General features: G+C 30.9%; 2 protein-coding genes across 2 annotated transcripts in view; one reads left to right on the plus strand and one right to left on the minus strand.

Annotated features, from left to right (window-relative positions):
- LOC140052267 (atrial natriuretic peptide receptor 1-like) overlaps positions 1-4,081 on the minus strand; it is a 69,204-nt gene extending 65,123 nt beyond the window's left edge. The window contains exon 1 of the mRNA XM_072097741.1: positions 3,650-4,081. Coding sequence (XP_071953842.1) covers positions 3,650-3,706 — 57 coding nt within the window. The 5' untranslated portion in view covers positions 3,707-4,081. The remainder of the gene's footprint in view (positions 1-3,649) is intronic.
- An 8,101-nt stretch (positions 4,082-12,182) lies between these two features.
- Positions 12,183-24,378, plus strand: LOC140051122 (uncharacterized). The gene is made up of 6 exons (XM_072096242.1): positions 12,183-12,294; positions 17,251-17,330; positions 17,883-17,955; positions 18,220-18,310; positions 21,479-21,542; positions 21,869-24,378. Exons 1-6 carry the CDS (start codon positions 12,186-12,188, stop codon positions 22,562-22,564), a joined length of 1,113 nt encoding a protein of 370 aa, XP_071952343.1. The 5' UTR covers positions 12,183-12,185; the 3' UTR covers positions 22,565-24,378.
- Positions 24,379-24,631: the final 253 nt, after the last annotated feature.

Here is a 24,631-nt window from a genome sequence, read left to right on the forward strand (position 1 = left end):
GTGGTTCCCACTAGCGACGCAACACAACAAGGACGTAACGCAACGCAAGTGAATTGTTCAATCACAAGTGATGGATTATTGGTGTGATACGTCCTTGCGTCACCGTCTCGAGTCGCAATCAAGCTTTACGCTGTTGGAATTGCGTTTAGTAAGATTAATGTTTTGGTAAATTTCAGGCTTTACGCAGCAAACTACATCTGTGACCTATAACGGTATGAATATATATTATTCCGTAGTTTTTTTAAGACCGCGTGACGCAACCCGCTGCTGTATTTTATAGTCATAATTTTACGATACCTTATTTCAAATATCGATTACACTTTTCTAGTTTTGCATATTTATTACCGAATGCATTGTACCCAGATTTCTACTAACAATCTATTTTATATTAATGAATCTTCTTGTTGTAATTTTTAATTTGAATTTGGTAATTAAAAACAATAAATTGATATCGTCTGCATTCACACCATAAGTGTAATTATACGATGGGAAGCTTCGCAGGTGTTTCTATGAGACAAGCTAAGCCTGCACAGTATTCTCCTAAAGCTTGGTTCTAACTAGCGACGCAATGTAACGCAACCTACGGAACGTAAGAAATGCCCTTCTAATAATTGTGTTTGCCTCCGCCTGCGTGAAATCAAACCTGCGATTTTTTCAGAACTGTTGCGTCGTCGGTTCCCACTAATTGTGATTATGCAATACATCACTTTGCGTCAATACGTCGCTGCGTTGCGTTCTAATGGAAACCATGCTTAAACATGTAAGTATCGTAACATAATTTGGTCCAAGAGCTATAGGGTGTGGCTCCAACTTTGTAGAATATCCTTCAATCCGAAAGTGTTTATTTGAACTTTTAAACCCAACTGAAGATTTTATTTTTCTAAAAGGTTTTTCATTTAGGCCTATCTAACCATTTTTCTTGTACAATGATGTACATCGTATTCAGGGCCTGCTTAAGCGCGCGTATATATATATTTTTTTTGTATTATTGTTCATTGCGTTTCAAGGCCATTGGTTGATGAAATCACTAACCTAATTGAAACTCTAATCGCAGTTTAGGAGTTTCTAATCACAGACCAAATACATTCTATTGAAGGAACTCAACTTGGTACGCGGAAATAAAAGTTCAAATGGAAACGGGGACCAAATACACCGGTCCAAACATGGAAACGGTATAATATAAATAAACAACTTTAAAGAGCTGTCAAATTGTGTGTTTAGAGTAACGTAACGTTTACGGTGTGTTTTTCGGCCACTGCGGCAAAACACGATGCGTTGTATGGAATCTGGAATTAGGCCTAGTTTGAACTGTTTCACTTCAACACTACACCCATTTTCCCGCGATTTTTATCCTCCATCGGACCACAATCTCAATATATAGTTTAAACGTCGGTATAGGATACTGTAAATTATGTTTCAGTTTTTTCCTTTTCATTAATTAATATAGTATCGCCATATGGTGTGATGTTCTCTCAACGCTTTATGAATTTAATTTAATAGAATCAATAGAGTAATTAATATAATATAACAATATGGATACATTTAATTTATACGTCAATTTTTATGTCCGTGAATAACATGCACGTACGCTGACAAATAAGATACGATATAGGTACGTCAGCTATATGGAATGTGTTTCTTGTAGCTATGAAGCGCCATAAATTAAAAACCAACAGTTCGATTGCGTAGAATTATAATGCAATTATAATTTCAACGTAAATTCTTCCTATGTGATTGCAAATATATCCACAATCTCTGTTAGTACTTCATCTGTGTTATTTCTGTTGCGTTAAACTGTAATGTGTATTGATGGCGTTAACAATTACAGTCAATAGCCCTCTGGGTGATCGTACAATTAGCCATGTTAACTGAATGTTTTAATTAAAAGTCGTTGACATTATTAGGAAGATAATGTAGATATTTAGAGTAAAGCATACAATCTGTAATTCTGCTTATAGTTATCTGCAAAGCAAATCTAGGTCTAACACTGACCGTAAACCAACAGTCAACAAAACATAACGTCTTGCTGTCCAGACTAGGAGACCTAACCGTGTAAATCGGTTGTAAATTTGATATAGGGACCACTGAGACTGGTCATGGATCAACACATTCTATAGTATATATAACGGATAAAAACAGAAATGTAAAACCTCCTGAGTTGTTTCCAGACTATAAGGGAACCGAAACTGCTGTATAGGTTGTAAATTTGATATACTAGTTCCACATATTTATACGGAAGGTGATTATTTCTTTCAAGTTATACGATAGATTTCATGTACTTTGGGTGGCGTGGACAAGGCACGCATATTATTATGTTCAAGGACATTTTCTGAACCTAAAAAGATGAAAGGAGCTGATCACCTGGCGTTAGTTTTTCATATTTAAAAAAGTTCTATCACACGATAATTTAATAGTACCGTCTATCGAATACCATGTTATCCATAATTGTTCAATCAAATGACAGTAATCTATTTCAGTTTAATATAGGCCTAAATATAATATTTTGTTTCTTTTGAATATCATGACAACTTTTTGATATAGGCCCCCTAAGCCAGAATATTATGAACGTTAACTTCAAAATACTCAATTTATTACCATTATCCAGTATTATAAGGTCAGTATTTCTAACAGTTAGATACATGGAAATATTTCAAATAGGAAAAAAGACATACTACATTGATCATTATAGTTGTATCATTGCACAGTACTATACTATACAACGGACGATCAATCACAGTCGATACAAATCTATGTAATTAATCATAACATTATAACATATACATATATAAAAATGCTATAAAATATTGACGTTTGTAATAAAATTTATGATATTAACGTGGTTTACAAGCTGTTTCGCGCACATTTTAAACGGAACCGTCCCATTTATGTATCCCTGTCTTTATAATCATGATTAAGCCATATGCTTCTATGGATTGGATTAGGGATATAGAATATCGTTGAAGTGAAAGTAATTATGTCTACAAACTAATTGTACTTACCTGAAATGCGTGTTAATTTTATCAATAAACGTACAAACACGACTAAAAATAACACAAGCCGTGATTTCCTTATTATTAACTGTATGCAATGGTCAGTGATCAAACTCATGGAGATATATAATGAACAATATCTCTATGTCAAAATTAAATGTAGATAGAAAGATATATCAGGTTGTAGGGTAAATTAAGTATCCTACAAATGAATACTGTGGATTTTTTATGACGTATTTCCTGATCCATTACTTCACCCTAAACACCAAATTTGAGTATAATTATGTAGGCCTACTGTGCCTGTAGCCTACCAGGAAATCTAACTTTAACCTAAACTTAACTATGTGATACATATGTGACACTGTCGGGGACACGATTTGTAGATAATGCAAAGTGGATGTAAATCGGTTAAATATTGAGAAAAGAATCAGAAAAATCACCACCTCTGCCAACCCCCCCCCCCCCCCCCCCACCTCAATCTTAGATATAGCAAGGGCATGGCGAAGTTTCAGCGAAAAAACACAGAGTATTTATGATGGCCACTAGCTAAAGTATTGAGAAGACAGAAATATTAGACTCATGAGACTCCTATGGAAAAATACCTCTACAAATGGTATTTCTGAAATAAACTAACGGATAAAAAATCCTCAAATTCTTACCTGCACGACTATCAATGTCAAAAGTGCCTGGCAGACGAAAGTTCGTATTTGCGCCATTGATTAAAAATCATTCAATATTCTTTGAAAAAAAAGTAAAGATCTAGGACATTGTAAAAATCAAACTGCAAACAGAGTTTAAAATCAGCTGTCAAAATTTACTCCAAAGTCGATCGAATAGTTCCTAATAAAAATCTCCGAGACGGTTTATGCTGTCCATATCAGCGAACATAAAATCCTAATTCGTTCTTCATCAGGGGAAGTATTTCCCTTTGATGTGTGGTGAACACCGATTTCGCGGAGTGGAGTTGTCTCGTGTGAAACGATGTGATCGTAACGCAAGCATACGTGGATATACAGTCTCTCTCTTGATTCCAGTCGCTTTATGTTTAGTCTCGGCTGTGTACTTTGTGTTCAGATTGAGGGCTTCGTTTCAAGTTCACCACTGATTTACGCTGAATATATCACGTGATAGCAACCACTGCTATGACATCATAGATACACTTATGTACGAGCACAGCAGAAAGAAATATGTAATATTCAATCTATTGCAACGTGTTTTATTGCAGTGTTCACATTTGTTTGTGTAGACATTGTGCAAATCCATTGAATGTAATTTAAAACTACTATCCGCGCAATGAATGTTTACTATCCACTATACAGGGGGCACTGCAAACATCCAACAATATCAGACTATACCAAGAACAAATAAAATTGTTTTCGATCGTATTATAAAGAGAGAAAATATGATATGTCGGATATTCCTGTGGGAATGTTTCCGACACAGAAGTTGTCAATCACCATAGTCATGCAACATAATTTTCTTTAAAATATGACGTAGACAAGGAAATTGGAAATAGGCCTAAAAGTGAACAAACAAGAGTACAGCCAACTTGATTGTCAAACATTATAATATAATATATTCAGGAGTAAGCCTATATTTCGCTTATTTTTTAGGATACTCTCCTCGGGACTCTCCTATGTCACTTTGATTGTCTATAACGCTTAGGCCTATTTTGTATACGGTTGTACGCAGTTAAGCAAAAGAATTTGTTTTAATTAATTAAATTATAATCAGTCAGAGAAACCTTTCGGTTGGTTACCGGTCGTACTTAACTACCTGAAATAACATGTCAGTTATCCATCCATATAGGTATGAATGGGCATCTTATTTTTTTTTTTATCCGAGATATAAACTTTCACAATCATACATAGAGGGCACTATAGCTTAAATTTAAGTAGAAATATTTAAATCCAACAAAATATTCCAAAGAGATTCAAGTAGTTGCGGATGAGTTGGTGATGGCGGGAGTGTGGGTGGGGCGGTGGTCTTTGGTTCGAGGTGGTATTAGTAAAACTATCAACATTAATTGGATATTCTTAATGATTGTCAGCTTAAAGCAACAATCGGTATAGGCCTACGTGTATTATTAACTATAAATGCCACCGGTATTGTATTTACGAGCCAGCAATATTGCTTTATATATTGATTTATAGTTAATATTGTTATTTATTAAGCCTTATGTTTAGGTTGAATTATAGTAATAACCCTAATTTTTCTTTATTAACCGGTAAAGGTAAATACTTTTGTTGAAGCATGCTAATTCTGCCATTGACGTATGTACTTATTTAGTGACAGTAATATGACTTACTTGGTGACATTTATTTTGGAAACGAATGTTGCAATAGTTGAAGGCTCTGCTTACAAATGCTGTTATAATGTTTATTGACATATTTTTTTAAATTTTATTGACATAAAATGCATTTCTAGGAAAACATATTTTTGATTAAGGAGTAAATATATCTGTGTTTAATAATAATAATAATAATAATAATAATAGGCCTTTACCTTAAACCACATTGATAACATACCCCAATTTGTAACAAGGTGATGCAGTGCCCTATAATTTTCTTTCGTAATAAAATAAGTGAGATTATCATCAATGTTGAAGTTGCGAATGTTCATATTTCATTTTTTCTCTTTTGTGGGGGCAACCCACTTTTATTGCAATGATAAACAATATGGTAAAGGTTACAGTATATATGTCTATCTATGTTTATTTATCAATGAATATTTTAAGTGATATTACATATGTTCATATTTTATAATAAACAATAGAAATTTTAAACCCAGGGTATCTTTAAAGAGATATTTTTGACTGCTGTAATTGATATAATTATCTTTTAATTGCCTTTCGATCAAATTTATGGTTTTGTTTGTTATATGGTTTAAAAATATAGTCTAATTCTTTAGCTAATTGTGTTAAAGTATGCTGTCAGAAAGCAATTCCAGAAAATGTTCTTTCAATGCCGGACCGTTCGGATCAAATCATACTACTCGTATAGCCAATGCTATAGATGTTTAAAAGACTAAACCAACCAAAAAGACTTTTAGAGCTGACTACGCCACATGCCGTGTCTAAACAAAGTAATGAAACAATGGAATGAAATACAGGCTAATAACACAAACAACGATTGTAAATCAAGAGAACCGAGTGCGTTACTCCATTACATAGAATGTTCATTTTAATTGGACCGCCATGTTCTTGTTTATTACGATGCTTATATATAGAATTTAAATTAATGACGTGACATAGGAGAACAATAACGTTTGAAATCTGAAGATCAATTTTCAATTCCGATCCAGAATATCAACCCACCGGCCACGCTGCCTCAACCACTGCTAGCTTAAACAAGATGTCTGAAATAATGACTATAAACATATCTGAAGGAATACGAATACGAATACTTAGAATATAAGAAAGAATACGATACGGCGAATCAAATTTGTCATTCCCAATAAAACGAATCGTAAAGTCGTTTTACTGGTTACACGCAACGCCAAAGCATTTATAGTTGTTCCTTATGTCAACTTTTATTTATCGTTTAATAACCCTTTTTAATTGTATATGTATATAATATGTCGTTATATTTGAGGAAAAATCATTGTTCTATTTCTAACATTATGGATATTTTTATTTTAGGAACATAGTTATCTTTTTTTTATATAAAAATAAAGAAACAGGTGTTAATAAGTAAATGTAAATACAGTAAATACGTTTTAAAATGTTTCTATCGTTTTTAAAGTATAAAGTATAACGTTTTTATTTTAAAATCAATAAATTTTAAAGTATAAATGTATTATTATATTGGGAAAACTGATAAATAGGTCTGCATGTAGATGTGTGCAATATTGATCAGAGAATCATAAATGGAACCAATACCTAATTTACTTGTGCAAATGATCTATTGGTTGACTGGCGTACACTATTTTTCTTCGTAGAATGCAATGTTTTACAATTCGTACTGTAGGCCTATCTACATTGGATATAAAGTGGGACAAACCCACAAAAAACACACTATTGCGTCTTCACCATTAGCCTTCAACTATAACACAGTTTGAACACGTATCACCAATAAAACAAAACCATAAAATACATAAAAGTGATCTCTTTTAAAAACCACATGTAAAAACATGGAGTTATATCAATCCTCTCTGTTGTAAAGTATCAATAAAATTGAGATGTGACCCACATATTAAAATCAACGGTTACCTGCCACACTGTCGTCAACTTATGTATCGATCGCATTCATTGTAAAGAGGACATCATTGATCTAGGCACCTAGTCAGATATCAAATTATCTAGTTTTTACCTAACAGCAATGACCTGAAAAGTGTGCTCTGTTATGTTTGGTGTGATGGTGTTTATAACAGTCATATGTAATGCAATAATGACAATGCAACGTATCCCCTTCATTTGATGTAAACCTACATCATTTCTAAACAAGAAATATTTCTTACACGAAACGCCGCTCGACTTTTTCTTCTTCATTGAATGATGCTTTTTTTTTTAATTCGACTTGAATTTATTCGGAAAATCATCATAAAAAATACATATAAAGTGATTGAAATTAGGCTACTGACATCACAAATAATACATTTATAAAATATTTTCCAGGATAGCCCAAAAAGCTTATTAGCTTATTTCCTTTTATAATCTAAAATAAAAAATATAATTGTTACAAAGTATTGCATTGTATTGTATTGATATTTTATTAATAATTTCAGAAATAATGATTTATTATCAATTTTTTTTAACAATCAGTAGTATAAACTTTTTGTGTAACATAAATAAGTCTGAACTACTCTATTTAATTAGATATAATAGCGCAAGCATGATGTTTGTAACGAATAACGTTTCCTCTTTCTATGAATATTGGAGGAACTCTATACATTATAACGTAGAGCCTCTGGTATTAAATACAAACATGTTTTGAGGATGTATTTTATGATTGAATTTAGTTTTTTTTCAAATAACATGATTTCTCACGAACATTCATCGTACAGAAACAAAAAAACTTTAATAAAAAAATAAGTTACGATATTAGACTTACATAACGTCAAATAAAATCTTTGGGGTTTTCTTCGAATATGAATAAGAATGTATTAATATTGATGATAGATATAATCGATAGAAATATTAATACCAAGATGATAGATTCTTGTTAATATACATTTTATTAGCACATTTGTATAGAGATTTAACAATGCCTATCGCTATACTAATGAAATGCTGTCTGAGTAAAAACAGACATGTAATAATATGAAAATATTCTAAAGAAAATAGAACGAAACCTATAATGATTACAATTACCGAGAATAACAGAAACTTACTTATTTAAATTATTACAAAACTGTTTAAATAAATATACAGAATAGTAAAAAATTGGGAATACATGAATTGGTAACAATAAATACATAATTTAAGAAGAATGAATGGAGACAGTTTTATTTACCAGCACCAGTAAAAAATTTGTAAAATTACTGGCCATGAATTGGCTCAATGTACGTATACAATGTATAACACAACATGAAATGAATGAAATACCATCAGGTATCATCAGGCACATTTGTCATTGATATAATGTTCTAGTAGCACTGTATGTAGTCGAATTATTAGTAAAAAGATAAATATTTTTGCACATATGGCGTTTCATACGTATACTACAAAAATAAAACAATAAATAAATAAAAAAAGACAATGAATACAGGCTTGGGGCAAGTCTACATTGTATGTTGTCTGACGTTGTACGTCCGAATACCCAGTAACCATCCATGGTTTGTTGCGTTATATTTATTGAGTTATAGCCTACTTTCTGGGTTTAGGCCTATGCCTCTTTTTCATCTATTATAATCTACCCATATGATACTAATATCTATGATTTACATTTAGTATTAATTTCACACAAAAAAAAGTGTTAACTTGAATTTGAATTTAACTTGATATGATATCTATTCATAAACTAGTTTAAACTCATAATTGTGTTCCTTTTTATATGCCTTAAATATGTATTATTCAACATTAAATTAATTGAATAAATTTAAGATGGTTCTAATCTTGTAATACCTGTTACTTAAGTTACCTGTTGAATTGCCGAAACGAAAACATTAAAACATTACTTTGTCTTGTTGAGTAAAGAAAGAATTATATTGGCAATAAAAACAGTATGTTCTCGTTATTTCAACTGAAGCGATTTCGGAATTGGCTCATGTTGCCTCTGTAAATTAATTGTTTTATTTTATCGAATCTACATACGTGGATACAAGTCGTTCGTAGTACATTGAATGTGGATCAATGTATTCATGCTGCTAGAAGCATTGACAAATGTATTATTTGTGTTTTGAATAACTTTGAGTTTACTTAATTACGTGTACTTCCAATGTCCACGTTTCCAACAACAGATATGGATTAATAAGTTTTTCAAATTTACAATGTCTATGATTTATTTTAGACTTGGTTAGTGTCAAAGATGATCAAAGCTACCATAATATTATGGTGTATGTAACTTGAATAGAGGTTTGTCTTTAATTGGCTACCCAGTAAAAAGAATAAATAATAATCAGTACGTGCAATAGTGGTTCTGTAGCATTGACAGCTTTTAAACCCATTAACAAATTATATATATAATTATTAGTCATTGATAACATTTGATATTGTACTTTTTTCTTTCTTTATTTGTTGTTGTTGTTATTATAAGTATCTCACGTGTAAAGCTCTGCTTGTAATGGGATACCATTTTCACTTATGTATCATTATTTTATCATCTTCTATAATGGAAAGAAAGATTACTTACTAAATAAAAAATATTCATCTTCCCATGCGCATTTGGAATTACACTTTGTGCCAACATGTCTGTCCATGATAGCAGACGACAAAACGTTTGCAACCCAACGAACGTGTTTGTCATCGGCGAAGTTACATTATGTTGTATTTGTGAACTACAGCATGATTTACAGATTTTCATTTTGCAAACTACGTTTTGCAGTTTTCTTAAATTTAAACAATTCATTCTTAATGTCTGATGTCTGTTCAAAGACGAGTTATCTGTCTTGCGATTGGATAGTTTGGGCATAACCTGAATTCGATATATGGACTTTAACTACCATTTTATTAGCGCAACGAACTATACGGGTTTATCGTCAAGTAGTGACTATAGATTTAATGAATTGAAATATAGAAATGAACATTTATGGAGACGCGTCCAAGCCTGTACAATCAAGCACTTTGATCTAAAATTGTAATCTTTTGCTTGCACATTCCAACTCTTCTACCATAATAATTAGCAATTTCCGCACTATATAAAGAATGAACTTTTCTGTTTATTTGATGTATCAGTCTGCATATATTTTATGATTTTTACTATTCTTCTATACTTTAATTCCACAAAATGGTTTTCACAAATTTTCAAAATGATACAGTTTATATAATTATCATTAATATGTCAAATTGACTTATATTTGAGAATTTTGCTCTCTTCTTTAAATATTTTGTGGAACACAATATATGAAAGAAATTAAGGAGCTCTGCACACGTATAGGCTTACATATTCTCTCCAAACTCCAAACGAGTTTATGCATGCAGTAAAAGAAAATGACGATTATAATGATGATGATGATGATGATGATGATGAGGATGATGATGATGATGACGACGATGACGACGATGATGATTATGATGATACATATTTAGTAATACCTCGTTGGTAATTTCTTAATTGCTGGTTTGGTATTGTCTTCGATTAAAACATATAGGGACCTAATACATGTTTAGAAGAAATACAAATTGAGGTTTCTGAGGTTTGTGACCCCGGGCCCATCAAAACAATAAAGAATGACAGTTTAATGAACATGCTTACATCCATTGTTAGTATTATTTATTATTCAACGTGTATGTATTATTCTACTTACTTTCATCTAATCAATGGCAAAGATCCGCTAGAAGCAAGCTTAAGTCAGAGTTATCATTCTGCCAATTACTTCAATGAGTTACATTCTTATCGTATTACACACTTTATTGAATGTTTTCCATCGATGCTTTTATAGTATGGATACTGAAACACATGCCTAATGACTCACACAAAAGGTTGCACTTACGCCTCAAACTAACCCCAATTATCGATGGTTTGTCTCGAATGACTTCATTATCATTTCAAGATATTTCATTCCATGACTTTAAAGGCTATTATTTTCCGCATTAGAATTGTAGGTCATAGTTTAAAACTCAATGATAATAATATGTAGGCCTAATAAAATAATATTTTAAAGATCTCTCATTATTCAAAACATTAACATTTTAATTTCTTAAATATAAAATACAAATTTTCTATAATAAAATAATAATAGTTGAAAAATAGCTAAAGTATTGCGATCAATAATGCGAGCGACCTAATTATTGTGGCAAAAAGACTGAAATTATAGTCCTATATCGTGATTCAATATATAGGTGACATTTTCAAAATAGATACCGTACTGTTTCTTTTTTCTCTCCTGGTATTAAGCCAAATGTTATACTTTGTATACTAGGCCTGCCTATCTTACATTTTCTTGTGATAGTTTGTTTGACACTACCTATTACACCAAAAATAATTATACATTTTATTACACGAAACTTTTAAACATAGGCCTACTAAATACGGAGTAAGCCTTGTAGGGCCAATCATTGTAAAATAATATACCTCCATCCGGATGACTTCTGGATGGTATGAATAACAGTGCATAATATCATCAACATAATAGTATTTATAGTAATTATAAAATAAATTTATTTATGAATGAATGACCTTCACATCTGTCAGATGTTTCACAGATTTTTGCATTTAATAATTATATTGAGCTAAATTTAATTGCACCTCATTATTATATTGACACCTTTTGTGGTATTTTTAATTAAATAGCTTTCTCAATATGCAAAAGGATTGTTCCAGGGTGACTCGACTCCCCTAGATCGATCATTAAAAAATACCTTAATACAGGTCTATTACATGAGTCTCTCGCAGCTATTATTTATTAAGAAACGAGGATTATGGTTAGTAAAATACGAACCCATTGTCCACGCCCTACATGTAATGATATAGGCTACGAAACTAACTTTAGGTAAGTTGTCAAATCCAGTCAGCCTGTAGAGGGCCGACAATAGATTTTTTCCCTGTTTTACTTCCGTGTTTATATGTTGACTTTTTTTAGACGAGGTTTAAAAACATGAGATTCTGCGAAGGAGAGCTTTTAGAACTTGCAAAACTTCCTCCAGATTTGGATGGTGTTTTGCAGTTCAAACCCCAAGCTAGCAGAATAAGAGATCAAATACAAGGTTTGTCTGTCCTTTAATTGAATCCACGAATTTCGACCATAATCACGACTGTATATCGACCTATTTTTAGGCCTAGAAGCTAGGCCTACTAATCTTTAGGGTTACTAATACTAGGAAACTACGAGGAAGGGACCAGGATGGTGGCCTGATACACATCCCAAAACCTAGTCTGGTATAGGCTGAAAGTTGGCTTGTATTAAACTTGTATGTATGTGAAAACATCAAGATACTATACAGTATGTTATCACATCAACATTGTTGTTTCAACGTTTTTATTATTTTGTAAAATTCTGTCCATTCAGCGATCATGATTATTGATAAATAATAAATTATTTCTTAATCTTCCAGCAGCGAGAATTGAAGATGTAAGCACTATATTAATAAGCTTTATCCTGTTACTTCACAAAGCAAAATATTATGAAATTAGGTAACAGGAAGATATTAAAGCCCAGTGAGTGGAATATAAACATCTGCTTCTCTTTACCATGATATACTTTGTGCAAAACTGTCATTTGTAGCAATAAATAATATTTGTAAATGGCTGAGTCTACTCATCATAACACTACATACTCTTTTCTTCTCGGCTGTGAAAATGTAGAAACCATTTCTTGGTAAATTTGCATTTAGTGGTATATTATTGAATTGTATAAACCCTCCATGACACCTGCAAGTGATACTCTCGCTTTCCTTTTGACATTTAGATACTAATTTTTGATATCTATTTTGACAGAATAATTATTAATGTTATTCCCCCCCCCCCTCCCCACTTTCTTGAAAAACTTTCCCTCAAGGTAGAGACTGTAAAATTAAAAAAAAAGCTTCTACAACATAACTAGGTTTAATAACAGAATGAATTTAATGGAAAGTGTATATTTGCATTTTAAAAATATTTTTTAAACCATTTGACAGAATGTAAATTGCAAATACAGTCTTTCATATTACAATTGGCATTTTATTGTGTAATTTTACGGGTATTATGCTTTAAAGAAGGTTTGAAATTTTACTAAAAGTTTGGATGCTTTATACTATTCTTTAAGCTTAGATGCAATGCAAGTGAGTTGACTAATCACAAACGAAAGTTCAGTTACACTTCGCGTTGTGGTTGGTCAAATCAGGGCTTTGCGTCCAAGTGCGAAAAAAGCCTTCATAACCGATCCTTTTTTTTTCATTTATTCATTCATTTATTCGGTCAAAATCAACATACAATACATGATTACATAACAATGTTACAATACAGAAAGTTGAAACTTGAGATTCACAATTAAAAAGAAGGAAAAAATGTTATAAACAATCTAAAACAAGCAAATGTCTAAAATGATGGTTAAAAAATGGATTAAAAAAGTTTTAAAATGGCATAAAAACAGCATTAAAACAGAATACCGTTTAAAAAGTCATTAGAAATACAAGTTATTAAAAAGACAATAGAATATTAAAAGCGTTCAGTTAAAAAGTAAGCAGCAAAATAAAGTTATGAACATAAAGAAAAAAACAGTTAAGATGAAGACCAGGATAGCCCCAAAAAACCAATTACCTAGGTTTATTTCCGTTGGCGTCCTGTAGTATTGTATTGTGATTTTAAATTATTTTATTTACCGCCGGTTTTCTCTTTTGTTCGCTAAGTATTCTTTAACCAGTTTTCTAAATATCCAAACACTCATGGTGTTTTTTATGTCGTTTGGTAATTTGTTCCAGTCATTAATGGCTGTAGAATAAAAAGTTCCATCGATAGCTTTAGATGCTTTTGGCAGAATGAAGTTGAATTTACTTTGTCGTGTACCATGGCTATGCTGGTCACAGACCTTATCAAAATATTCATTTAAATACGAGGGAGCGGAATTATTTAAAATCTTATGCACTGTATTTAACTTTATTTGAGTTACTCTGTCTTCGACATTTAATAATCCTAGTTTATTCAACTCTTTCTGTCCAATATGGGTTCTTGGTCCTTCACTTAAAATATATCTAACCATATTGTTTTGCATGACTTGTAACTTATTTTTACATTTCTTTGTAGTGGCAGAATACCATGAGGAACATGCATAATCGAAATTACATTGAATAAGTGCATACTGTAGCTTAAAATTTTTCTTGCATTTTCTTAAAACCTTGAATGTAGTGTGTGTGTGCTACCTGAAGTGTAAAATAAAATAAAAAACAATTCTCGTGTCAGAAAAAGATAAATTATTCAGATTTGTAATTAAAGTATTAGCAGTAGTAGTTTGCTTTTGATTGGCTATCAAATCAGATTATCAAATCCATTAAAAATAAAGTACCCAATTTCAGCAACATCTTAACAAAATAATAATTAAATAATTATGTTGCTTCAGTATATTTCACTTAATTTATGTAACCACTTCACAATAGATTCAAATTTATAATGAACTATTGAAGAAAACATAACAATAATAAATAGGTTAAATTTATACTGGTTTACTATCAAAAACTAAATATTATAATGGACTACTTTAGCATTACTACATTGTGTCAAGTTTTTCAAAAAGATAGTGGCCCTTTACTTTTTCAAAAGATACACTGGGTTCTTAAAGTGCCTCTAGTTTTAAGTATGGTACATGTATCTGAGAAGACTAGTTCTATGAGAGCCTAGAACCTAGTGTCGATATGGTGGCTGAATCTTGAAGCTTTAATCAAGTGTCACACAGCTGTTTGTAACACAGGGCATGGATTAAACAATCGTGTCAAATTTATCATGCGCTTTATTAAAAACACAGTGAACTAGATATCACAATCCTACAGTATACATTATAACAACTTTCAGATCCCCATGCCTGCTTAAAATTGAGGAATACCAATATTACAACATTAACAAGCATAAAATACAGTTTTTGTCAGAACCTCTCAAAATGTTGATTGACAAAGCAGGATTTTGGTAACATTTTATGGACACCAAGACCAACAAACATGTCAAAGATGATGAACTGGGGAGCCGAATTTCGCAAGTGACTGAACCATGTAATCAATTTCCATGACCTTATAAGAGAAGCCAACATACAGTAAAATATTAATAACTATAGTACTGTATTCCTATTTTGTTTAAGTAGTTTGGGCAAACATCCCATAAATATTCTTGGATCCATAATTTAAATTGCAATATACTTTTAATTATGCATTTCTCAAGAGAGTTATCAGTGATTTGTTACTCAGCTGTTTTTGTAATTAAAAATAAAATTTTATTTTGAAAATTGAGTTTAATTGTACATCTTCTAAAGTATTTAACCATTAAAATTTATATAAATTTTATTTTAACTCCTCAAACTAAATCTGTCATGAGTCTTCTAAAGTATTTAACCGATAACATTTACAGGTATGTACATTTTAACTCCTCAAACTAAACCTGTAATGACAGCTTAATATACGGGTCTTCTTTTTAAGGAACTTAATATATAATGTCACCTATAGATCTATTATAATATCAGCAATATATTTTTGTTATAACTGTTATGTAATCATAATTATCCTCATAGATTTTACGATATGTTTAAATTTAATGTTAATTTCTATAACTACAACCATAGGTCTCATCCTCTTATTTCATCTCCCAAAATACAGGACTAACTATATTTCACCAAAGTATTAAATACTCTGGTGCAAAACTTTGGAATGTTTTGCCTCTTTCGTTCCAAAGCATAAAAAATGTAAATAGTTTTAAAAAGATTGCAATATATTATTTATTATCAAACGATACTTAGCGGCTACAGTATGTTTTTATTATATATTTACCTCTACCAATTGAAAATGTATTAATATAATTTATACTGCAATTGAAATGTACTGTTTGACGTCTTATTGATTTTCGTTTCTGTGATTTATATATATATATATATGTTTTGTTTGCTTTTGTCTGTTTTGTTTTGGCATCCTTTACTCAAGCATTTGCTTTATTGTTGACGCCACCATTTTAAAAATAAATATTAATTTTGATTGATTGATTGATTTGAATGATTATACAGTAAAATATTATACCATTTTAGAAAATCTTACTATTTTTATACTGTAAGATTTATCCTAGCACTAACTAAACATAGGATTTGAATACTGAACTGAACTGTTATACAGGTAGAAATAAAATGTTTCTTAACATTATGTCTTCATTGATTTTTATTTTAGTATTTTGATGAGGCACCGTAGGTTAAATTAAAATGATATTAAAGTTAAGATACTACAAAGATTAAAGATAATGAATGCAATTTATGTAACTCGATAATTATCATTATTTTATAATGATTTTATAACGAGAATGAGTGCATTCAATAGAAATAAATTTGCTAAAAGATGTTACCGGCACAAAACGACAATAGTACAAGTTACCATGGAGAAATCATCCTCTTCTGTTCCTTGTAATTGATATGTATTGAATTGAATTGAATTGAAATGTATTCTCTTGTTATGATACACTTTGTGCTTTAAGTTGCTTTGTAATTTTTATATTAATTCATAATTATTTATTTGGGGTATTTTTTCAAGAATTACCTAAAATAACTGATATATTGAGAAATGAAATGAATGCCAATGACATTTAGTTCATGTAAGAAATTTGCAATATTTCTATTGTCTAGATAGAGAATAAAACGCTGTATTAAATAAGGATAAATACATGCTATCAGCACAGTCAACTGGTTTTCTATAGGCATGAACATTCATGGGTGTAATGTCTTACTTCATATTTTTTATCAGTGAGGCTATCGCATGGCCAAGCGTTGTTCACTATCAGCAGAGTCAACTCACAGTGTGCCCTATCTGTATTTTAGTTAGTGGCTACAGTGATCTAGGCGCTAGGCCAGTGGAAAATAGTAAACTACATCAGTAAGCTTCCCATTTTATCCAGTATTTACATAAGTTCCATAGTATTTATAGTATTAAATTATTTATTTTATTATTCAAAAATAAATTCTTGATGTACTGTATAATATTATAATCATTCCTTTTTTTAATTTTTAGGCTACAAGTCAAGATGGTTCAAGTTAAAGGGAAACTTTTTATTTTATTACAGAATAAATGATGAAGGAAAAGTTAGAGAAGTAAGTATTGAAGTCAATATGTACTTTAATTAGTAAATCATTTTGAGTGAAATGAAGTGGCGATTATCTCTGATACATATCTTGAATCTTTAAAGTCAAAGCGTATCCTCAGGTGAGGCTCATTAAGATAATGAAGTCAAAGTTGGCTGTTTTAGTGATAACATCACAAACTATTAACTTTCTTATCTTAACCTTTAAGTAAGTGGCTCTGAAATTGATGAGTTTTCACAAAATGTAAAAGTTTATTGAACTCCCTGTTTATTAAAATTATATAGAACTTCTCCTTTGGGATACCTTTATTAAGTAGACACGTTCCTTTGTAACGAATGATAATATTATGTTTTAACACTAAGACCAACCCCTATTTAAGAGGATACCTAAGAAGACAGTATATGTTAGTACTACTAACATACTTTGGTTCCCTAAGGTGTCCCCTTAATAGGGGTTCTAGTGTATCTCAATCTTTGTTTAACTATAAAAGATAAAATACCATAACTCTGCAATGTTTAAACAACATTTTCTATTAATAATTTTGTTGGTTTTGTTTGAAAGCTTCTTGGTGCATTCTTGATGGAGCGATTTCGTATTCTCCTGGAAGTCAAACCTAATTTTGCATTTTCAATTGGTAAGTTTAACCAAACTCATATAATGTTATTTGCATTTAAGATGTATTTACTGCAGTAACTGCAGTAGAATTGGGACAGCTCTTGGTCTTTATTCTACATTACAATTTTTTTTTTAAACTATGTAAAATCGATGTTTGAGTCAGTGGCCTTTCTTCTGTTTAATTATGTTATAAATTATAGTCCCTTATGATCAGCTTCGGCTGAATGGACCACCCTCGTAAAATACTGTTGAAATAAAAATAATTACGGATTTTATCTTCTAGCCTTTCAGAATGATCGTGAACGAAAGTATATTTTCGTGACGAACTCCAATGCTGAATGCCAGCGATGGTCAGCTGCATTACGAAATGCAAGGTACTGTATGATTTAAACATAAAAGAGGCTAGGTTACATCATGACCTTTCTATTTAATATCACTATTAGCATTTGCATTTATTACACCATAGAGATTACTACCTTTAGTTGTGTCCTTATTGTTATGTGCTCATTTTAAATTATTTTTTTTGTTAGTTCAGAGAAATAAAAATGATCAACTTAAAACATACTTTAGCAGTTCCATTTTGGAAACATCATACAGTAAATTATAAAATCAACCAAAAACATTATTTTTATAAAAAAAATTTCCATTATGACTCCTGATTCATTCATAATTTTATTAAAAGTAATCGTCAAAAGAAGAAATTATGTTTAACACCCCTATCGGATAATGTTATTATCCACAAACTGCGCCCTCAAGTGAGTGCCATCCCACCTACTAGTGTCATCATTTCTTTTGATCTTGTTGGTGTTGTAACAGCTGTCTCCCTTGGACTCGAACCAGACCCTAGACATCAGTATAAATTCTGTGGTCTTTTGAAACAAGATCACCAGGTCATAGTTTTGAGTCTCACAGACTAGAAGAAATTTACTGTACTTGTGCTCAATCCTGACCTGTTGCAGGATTCAATCCTGACTTGATCCACAGTTCAATCATGACCAGATCCAGTGTTTAATCCTGACCTGGTGTAGGGTTCAATCCTTACCTGATCTAGGGTTCAATCCTGACCTGGTGCAGGGTTGAATCCTGACCTGATCCAGGGTTCAATCCTGACCTGGTGCAGGATTCAATCCTGACCTGGTGCAGGATTCAATCCTGACTTGATCCACAGTTCAATCATGACCTGGTCCAGGGTTCAATCCTGACCAAGTCAAGGGTTTAATTTTGACCTAGTGCCATGGTTGTAACTCGAATAAAAACTACTACTACTACTACTACTACTTCAAAATGATTATTAATTTACAAGATAATTGTCTCCTTTCAACTTTAATGTTTTATTGTGGTTAAAGTTATTAAGTAAAACTAGAGCAAATACGATAATAATTAACAAGAGTATCGCTACAACAGTGCAACCATGTACATCAGCGTAGGAAATTATTTAAAAGCGAATATAAAAACAAATGAACCATAATTGATCATAAGAAACAGTTAATTGCAGTAAATTGCTTTTAGATATTTAACATCTAAGCAATTGTGCTTGATGGTAACCATTTAAAGTACTTTATTAAAGAGACAATATTCTGGAGACAAACTACTAACATGTCAAAATAGACTTGTTTTTCTCTAATAAATGGCACCATTTTAAAAAGGTCGTACGCTATTTATTGCTAGTTTTTCTTCTTGCTGTCGTTCGCGGACAAGTTTTAATGTAGTTAGCAAGCCTGGCTTGTTTAAGATGTCTACATAGCTATTGGCATGATTCGAAGGGTTCATTTCAAATTTTTTTTTTTCTGCAGTTAATGCAGTAACTAAAATAGTTTTTTTCAATGTTGAAATGACTGCAATGTTGAAATGACTGCACAATAACAGTGTGTATGATTATATTATTACTCTAAAAAAGCTTGAGAAATAATTGCATAAACATGGTTAAAGATTAAACAAGCTGTATAACTGCAGTAGAATTGTGAAATGTCCCTATAAGTCCTTCCAACTTTATACTTCTGTAGATGGATAATACAGATAATTTTAAACACTGCATGGTACAATGAAACAATTATAATGTGTATAAAAAAAAGCATGCACATTCAATAACAACCACTTATTGTTAATAAGAACATTAGTAATTGAAGAAAAGATATTACAATCTACTTTGTGAAAGAAAAACAGTTTCATTTAAATAAATATTAATTTACACAATTTAAATTTTAGAAAGTAGTATTCTGTAAATAATCCATTTTCACTTTAATAATGAATTAATGCAAAATAGAAGAATATTTTGAATGTATGCTTCATTTAATTTATTTCATTGTACAGTAGATTAGTTATGTACAGTAGTTTCTTTATTGTATAAATATTTATTTTTATCACAATTTATTTAATACCAACTGTAAAATACTGATGCTCAATTCTGGCATAAGATATTGAAATTTAGGTTGAACTTTTCCAAATATAGGAGGCCATGTTTCCCATCTTTCATGTTCCAGCTCTTAAAATTTGTGTTTGTGTATTTGGAACAATTTGATATCAAGTATTGTTAAAACATAAAAAAAATATAATTTAGGCCCAGGCTAATGTTTATTTTAGCTTTAACTTGTGGGCTCAAATATTGTTATAGAATATTAAACACGTTTTAGGCTATATATATATATATATATATATATATATATTCTTGAAGAAAACAGCTTAATACAGGACTAGCTTACCTGGATAAACCGACATAGGTCTATTCCCGTTTGTGGGGAGAACATATCGAAAAGTAAAAATATTCATCATATTCCCCTCAAAGTCAGTGGCAACGTCCGTGACCATGGCCTCAGGTTGGCAGCAACGCCCATACATACCTCACCATTTCTTTTTGAGACCTCGAAACGTTTACACATGTCGCCGTATGAGAGAGATACAGTATCTATTGTTATAACTTGAATTCAAGATTATAATCCAACTTGAATCCTACCCCCTAATTGTTGCCTGATTTCATATACAGGCCCCTGAGACTAACACTAGTATGGTATTAGCATATCATTATAAAAATAAACAGTTTCATTTACATTTTCACTCTGTTTAAACTAATATATTTTGTCTGTGTAAGGGGAGGTTTTTTTCTTTTGGAAATATTCTCATCTTATTCCTTTTTATATAATTTGTGTTATTACTTTATTATCACTTTAACATTTTTCTTTTTAAAATTGATTATATTTGTTATGTTTGAACCAATTTATAGTGAATTGAAATGGAATAATTTATTATAGATTTCAGTTAAACATAGTGAATCAATATTTAATTTAACTAATCACTGAACAAAATCAAAAGAATAAAAATAATGTAATATTAGACATAACAGTTGCAATATGTTTTATGTATTTGGTGATTATAGACGCAAATCGAAAAATAAAATATGCATGTTAGCAAAATTGGAATTTGAATAATTAATTATTCAGGTTTTAACCATTAATAGTTATTATGTTTACTGAGAGACATGCATTTGAAAAAAATGCAAGCAAAATGTATTATGTTTAACATCATTGTTTTTTTATTATTTTGTTTAGTTATGAGAAATTACAAACGCAATTCTTCCTTCTACAACAAAAATTGATCCGCATTACAGGGAAAGTAAGTTGTAATAAACATTTTAGTTTTTTTTCTAACCCACTGAATTTGTTTAAAATACCAATGAAAGATAATTAATACTGGAATCAGAACTTGAATGTAGGTTTATAAGGTGATTATAGATGATGTCATATCACTAAAATATTTGGGCGTATCACTACCGTATATGAGAACATCACACTTTTTTTGTAAAACTAGTTTGATAGTGTATACAGAGGATTAAGCCTGTACCTATTTTATATACAGAGCTATTTTATGGCTACGGTTTGGATCACCCCTCCCTTTTGCTCAGCGATTTAACTCTGAGAATTTTGTTTTGTTTATTTCAGAATCCAGTACAAAGGCATGGATTACAAAGGTATTATGTGGATTTTCTGAGTGAAGATGGCATAGAAATAAATGACGATGATAAGACTGATGAAATTAAACCAAAGATAGAATTGACAACGAATTGTGACAAAGAAACAAAGCATGATCAAACTAAATCCAAAGAAATAAAAAATAAAAGGCATCCATTGGCTTCCATACAAGAACATAGATTTCAACAAGAACAGGGTAATGACAATGAAAAACAATGCAAATTAGAAAAACAATCAGATAGTGTAAAGAATAAAACGGAGACATCTCATAATGGTGCGGCGAATTCGGTTTGTAAAAAAGATGAAGAAAATTGCTTAGCTTTTGAAAAGAAAGATAAGGCAAACATACAAAGAGTTAGTTTAAAGAAAGGAGAAATGAATGCAAAGGAGGAAGGAGGCAATCACATTGTTTGTGAAAACAATGAGGAAAGTGATATTGTTTGTGAAGAAAAAGAGAAAAATTGCATTGCTTGTGAAGAGGATGTGAATAATTCAGTTAGCTGTGGTGTGGACAAGGCTGATTGTGTACAACAGGGTGAAGAAAAACAGAATAATACTACAAATCAGTGTGAACAAACGTTTAAAGAAACGAATAAGGATTTTGAGGTTGATATACAAAAGGTTGAAGAATTGATAAACAATGAAACATTAACCAGTTATTTTTAGCTGAAATTGAAAGTGGATCTAGTGAAAGTGTAGGAGGATGATTGAAGCATGAAAAAGACTAGTCTGTTTGCCGTCAGATGTTCAAACAAAGAAATGTGACTTTTGTTAGGGCTACCTAATCAAACGTGTGAATTCCCATTAATCTCCAAAATATACGCATAAATTAGGTGATTTTTTAAATCAAACAACCACTACACTTACAGTATCTTACATAAAAAATGTTTAATGTGAGTTTATGTCAACTTCAGAACAGAAAGAAACTCAAGTTCACTGAAACAAACATACACCTACATCCAAGGGTACCATGCTTTCAATGCTTTATACAATGAAAAAAACTAACCTCACATATGAATGTCCATTTGAATACCCTTGGCATTATGTAGGATGTTTTAAGGGGCACATGGGACTGTATTTCAAATAAGCACCCAATCATAATAAAACATATATCTTTTTATTTCCCCCATAAAAACGAAGAAATGATTATTATTAATGTCGATGGGGATTCCTTTCTAAAATCTCTAAAGAGATTTACTTGAAAATGAAATAAAATTATAAATTATTGTTGATATCAAATGATACGCCATTGATGTTCTTCATGCCTATTCAATATTTTTTATAATCCATATAAAATAAAATTACTGCAGATAATAACCGGGTCCCCAAGTATTTCATGTGAGTGTTAGTACAGTCTAGAGACATTAAGCATGTATGTAGATAATATAGTAAAGAGTTATTCGTTTTGTGCCATGTTTATACATTTTGGTATTTTATCCAACACTATACTGGCCTTTAAATCAAACTCAATCTTCAGGACATTGTTATTATTCAATTCTGTGCAATTAACAATATTCTACCATTTTAATAGCTATACAGTCCATTCTCCCAATACCGGATATGCTTAGGCTGGCCTAACATGTCAGGTTTTCCAGAAATTCTGATATTCCGTAAGTGTTTTTAATGGTTAAAAAAGGGAAATTTTGGGAGAGTTGACTGTATTTAGGTGTGTGCTATTTCATGTAAATATAATATTCCATTAATGACTATCATTATAGTTTATTTTGTCATACAATATATATATTATATTAATAGTATATTAGGTAGTTTTTATACAGCCTAATAGTGCATGTAAAATATAACATTTCAACAATAACTAGTATTTTAAAAATTGTTTAATTATCAATTTTGATAGCTAATGATACACCATCTAACTCAAATTGACATATATTACATAGGTGTTTTAATCGGGTATATCAACATGACCAAAAAAGAAAGTTATTCCAGAATCTAGTGTTCTGATAGTGATAATAAGTCATTTTTATTGATATGCTGTATTCTCCGAAACCGATCTGGACATATTATCTCCCAGAACCAATTTCAATAGTGGAGAAAATCTTAAAAAAACATGATATACATTCCATGGTTGTTTATATTTCTCTCTATCACAAGAAATGTTTGATTTATTATCATATTCCGCCATAAATTTTCTAAATTATTGTTAACGTGGGATCTATAAACATCTTACACATTTTGAAAAAATCACTTTGTTTATCGTTAATGTGTTTTATTTGTACACATTGAGTGGTAAATGAGTGCTTTATATGCAAAAGGTGATGTATAGAATTTTAATTTGGATGTTTTTACATAGAAACACGTATAACCTACTAATCTGAAGCACATTAGCCATAGGTTGATTTTTCACTGACCTCATTAAACTTTGGTATATCTTTATATTTTTAAAATCACATATTTATTTACTATATAGCAATATATAAAATTATATTAATGGATTGTTCTGAAAGACTATTAAATAAATATCACCTTATAATTTCAGTATGAGATTGATTGTGCTTTACTCCAGTACTTTGTATAACCCTTTCACATCCCCTAGCAACATTCCAAAGTTTATACACACCAGTATGTCAAGAAAAGCATTTTGTTTGGTATGAATTAAATGGGAAACTATGGAGTTCAAAACATGAGGGTTGAACGGTTCCAAGTATGAACCGAGGATACAGTACCAACAGCATCATTGTTTAAACTGGTATGTGAAAGAAGTTTTTCCATAGT

Source organism: Antedon mediterranea, chromosome 6 (genome assembly GCF_964355755.1).
Source record: "Antedon mediterranea chromosome 6, ecAntMedi1.1, whole genome shotgun sequence".
In the NCBI taxonomy this organism is placed as follows: Eukaryota; Metazoa; Echinodermata; class Crinoidea; order Comatulida; family Antedonidae; genus Antedon; species Antedon mediterranea.

What these genes read in the sequence shown, in the direction of transcription:
- LOC140051122 (XM_072096242.1), top strand. Translation starts at nt 12,186, where the DNA reads ATGAGATTCTGCGAAGGAGAGCTTTTAGAACTTGCAAAACTTCCTCCA. An exon ending in GCTGCATTACGAAATGCAAG is followed by an intron (nt 18,311 to 21,478) that starts GTACTGTATGAT and finishes TATTTTGTTTAG; the next exon opens with TTATGAGAAATTACAAACGC. An exon ending in TGATCCGCATTACAGGGAAA is followed by an intron (nt 21,543 to 21,868) that starts GTAAGTTGTAAT and finishes TGTTTATTTCAG; the next exon opens with AATCCAGTACAAAGGCATGG.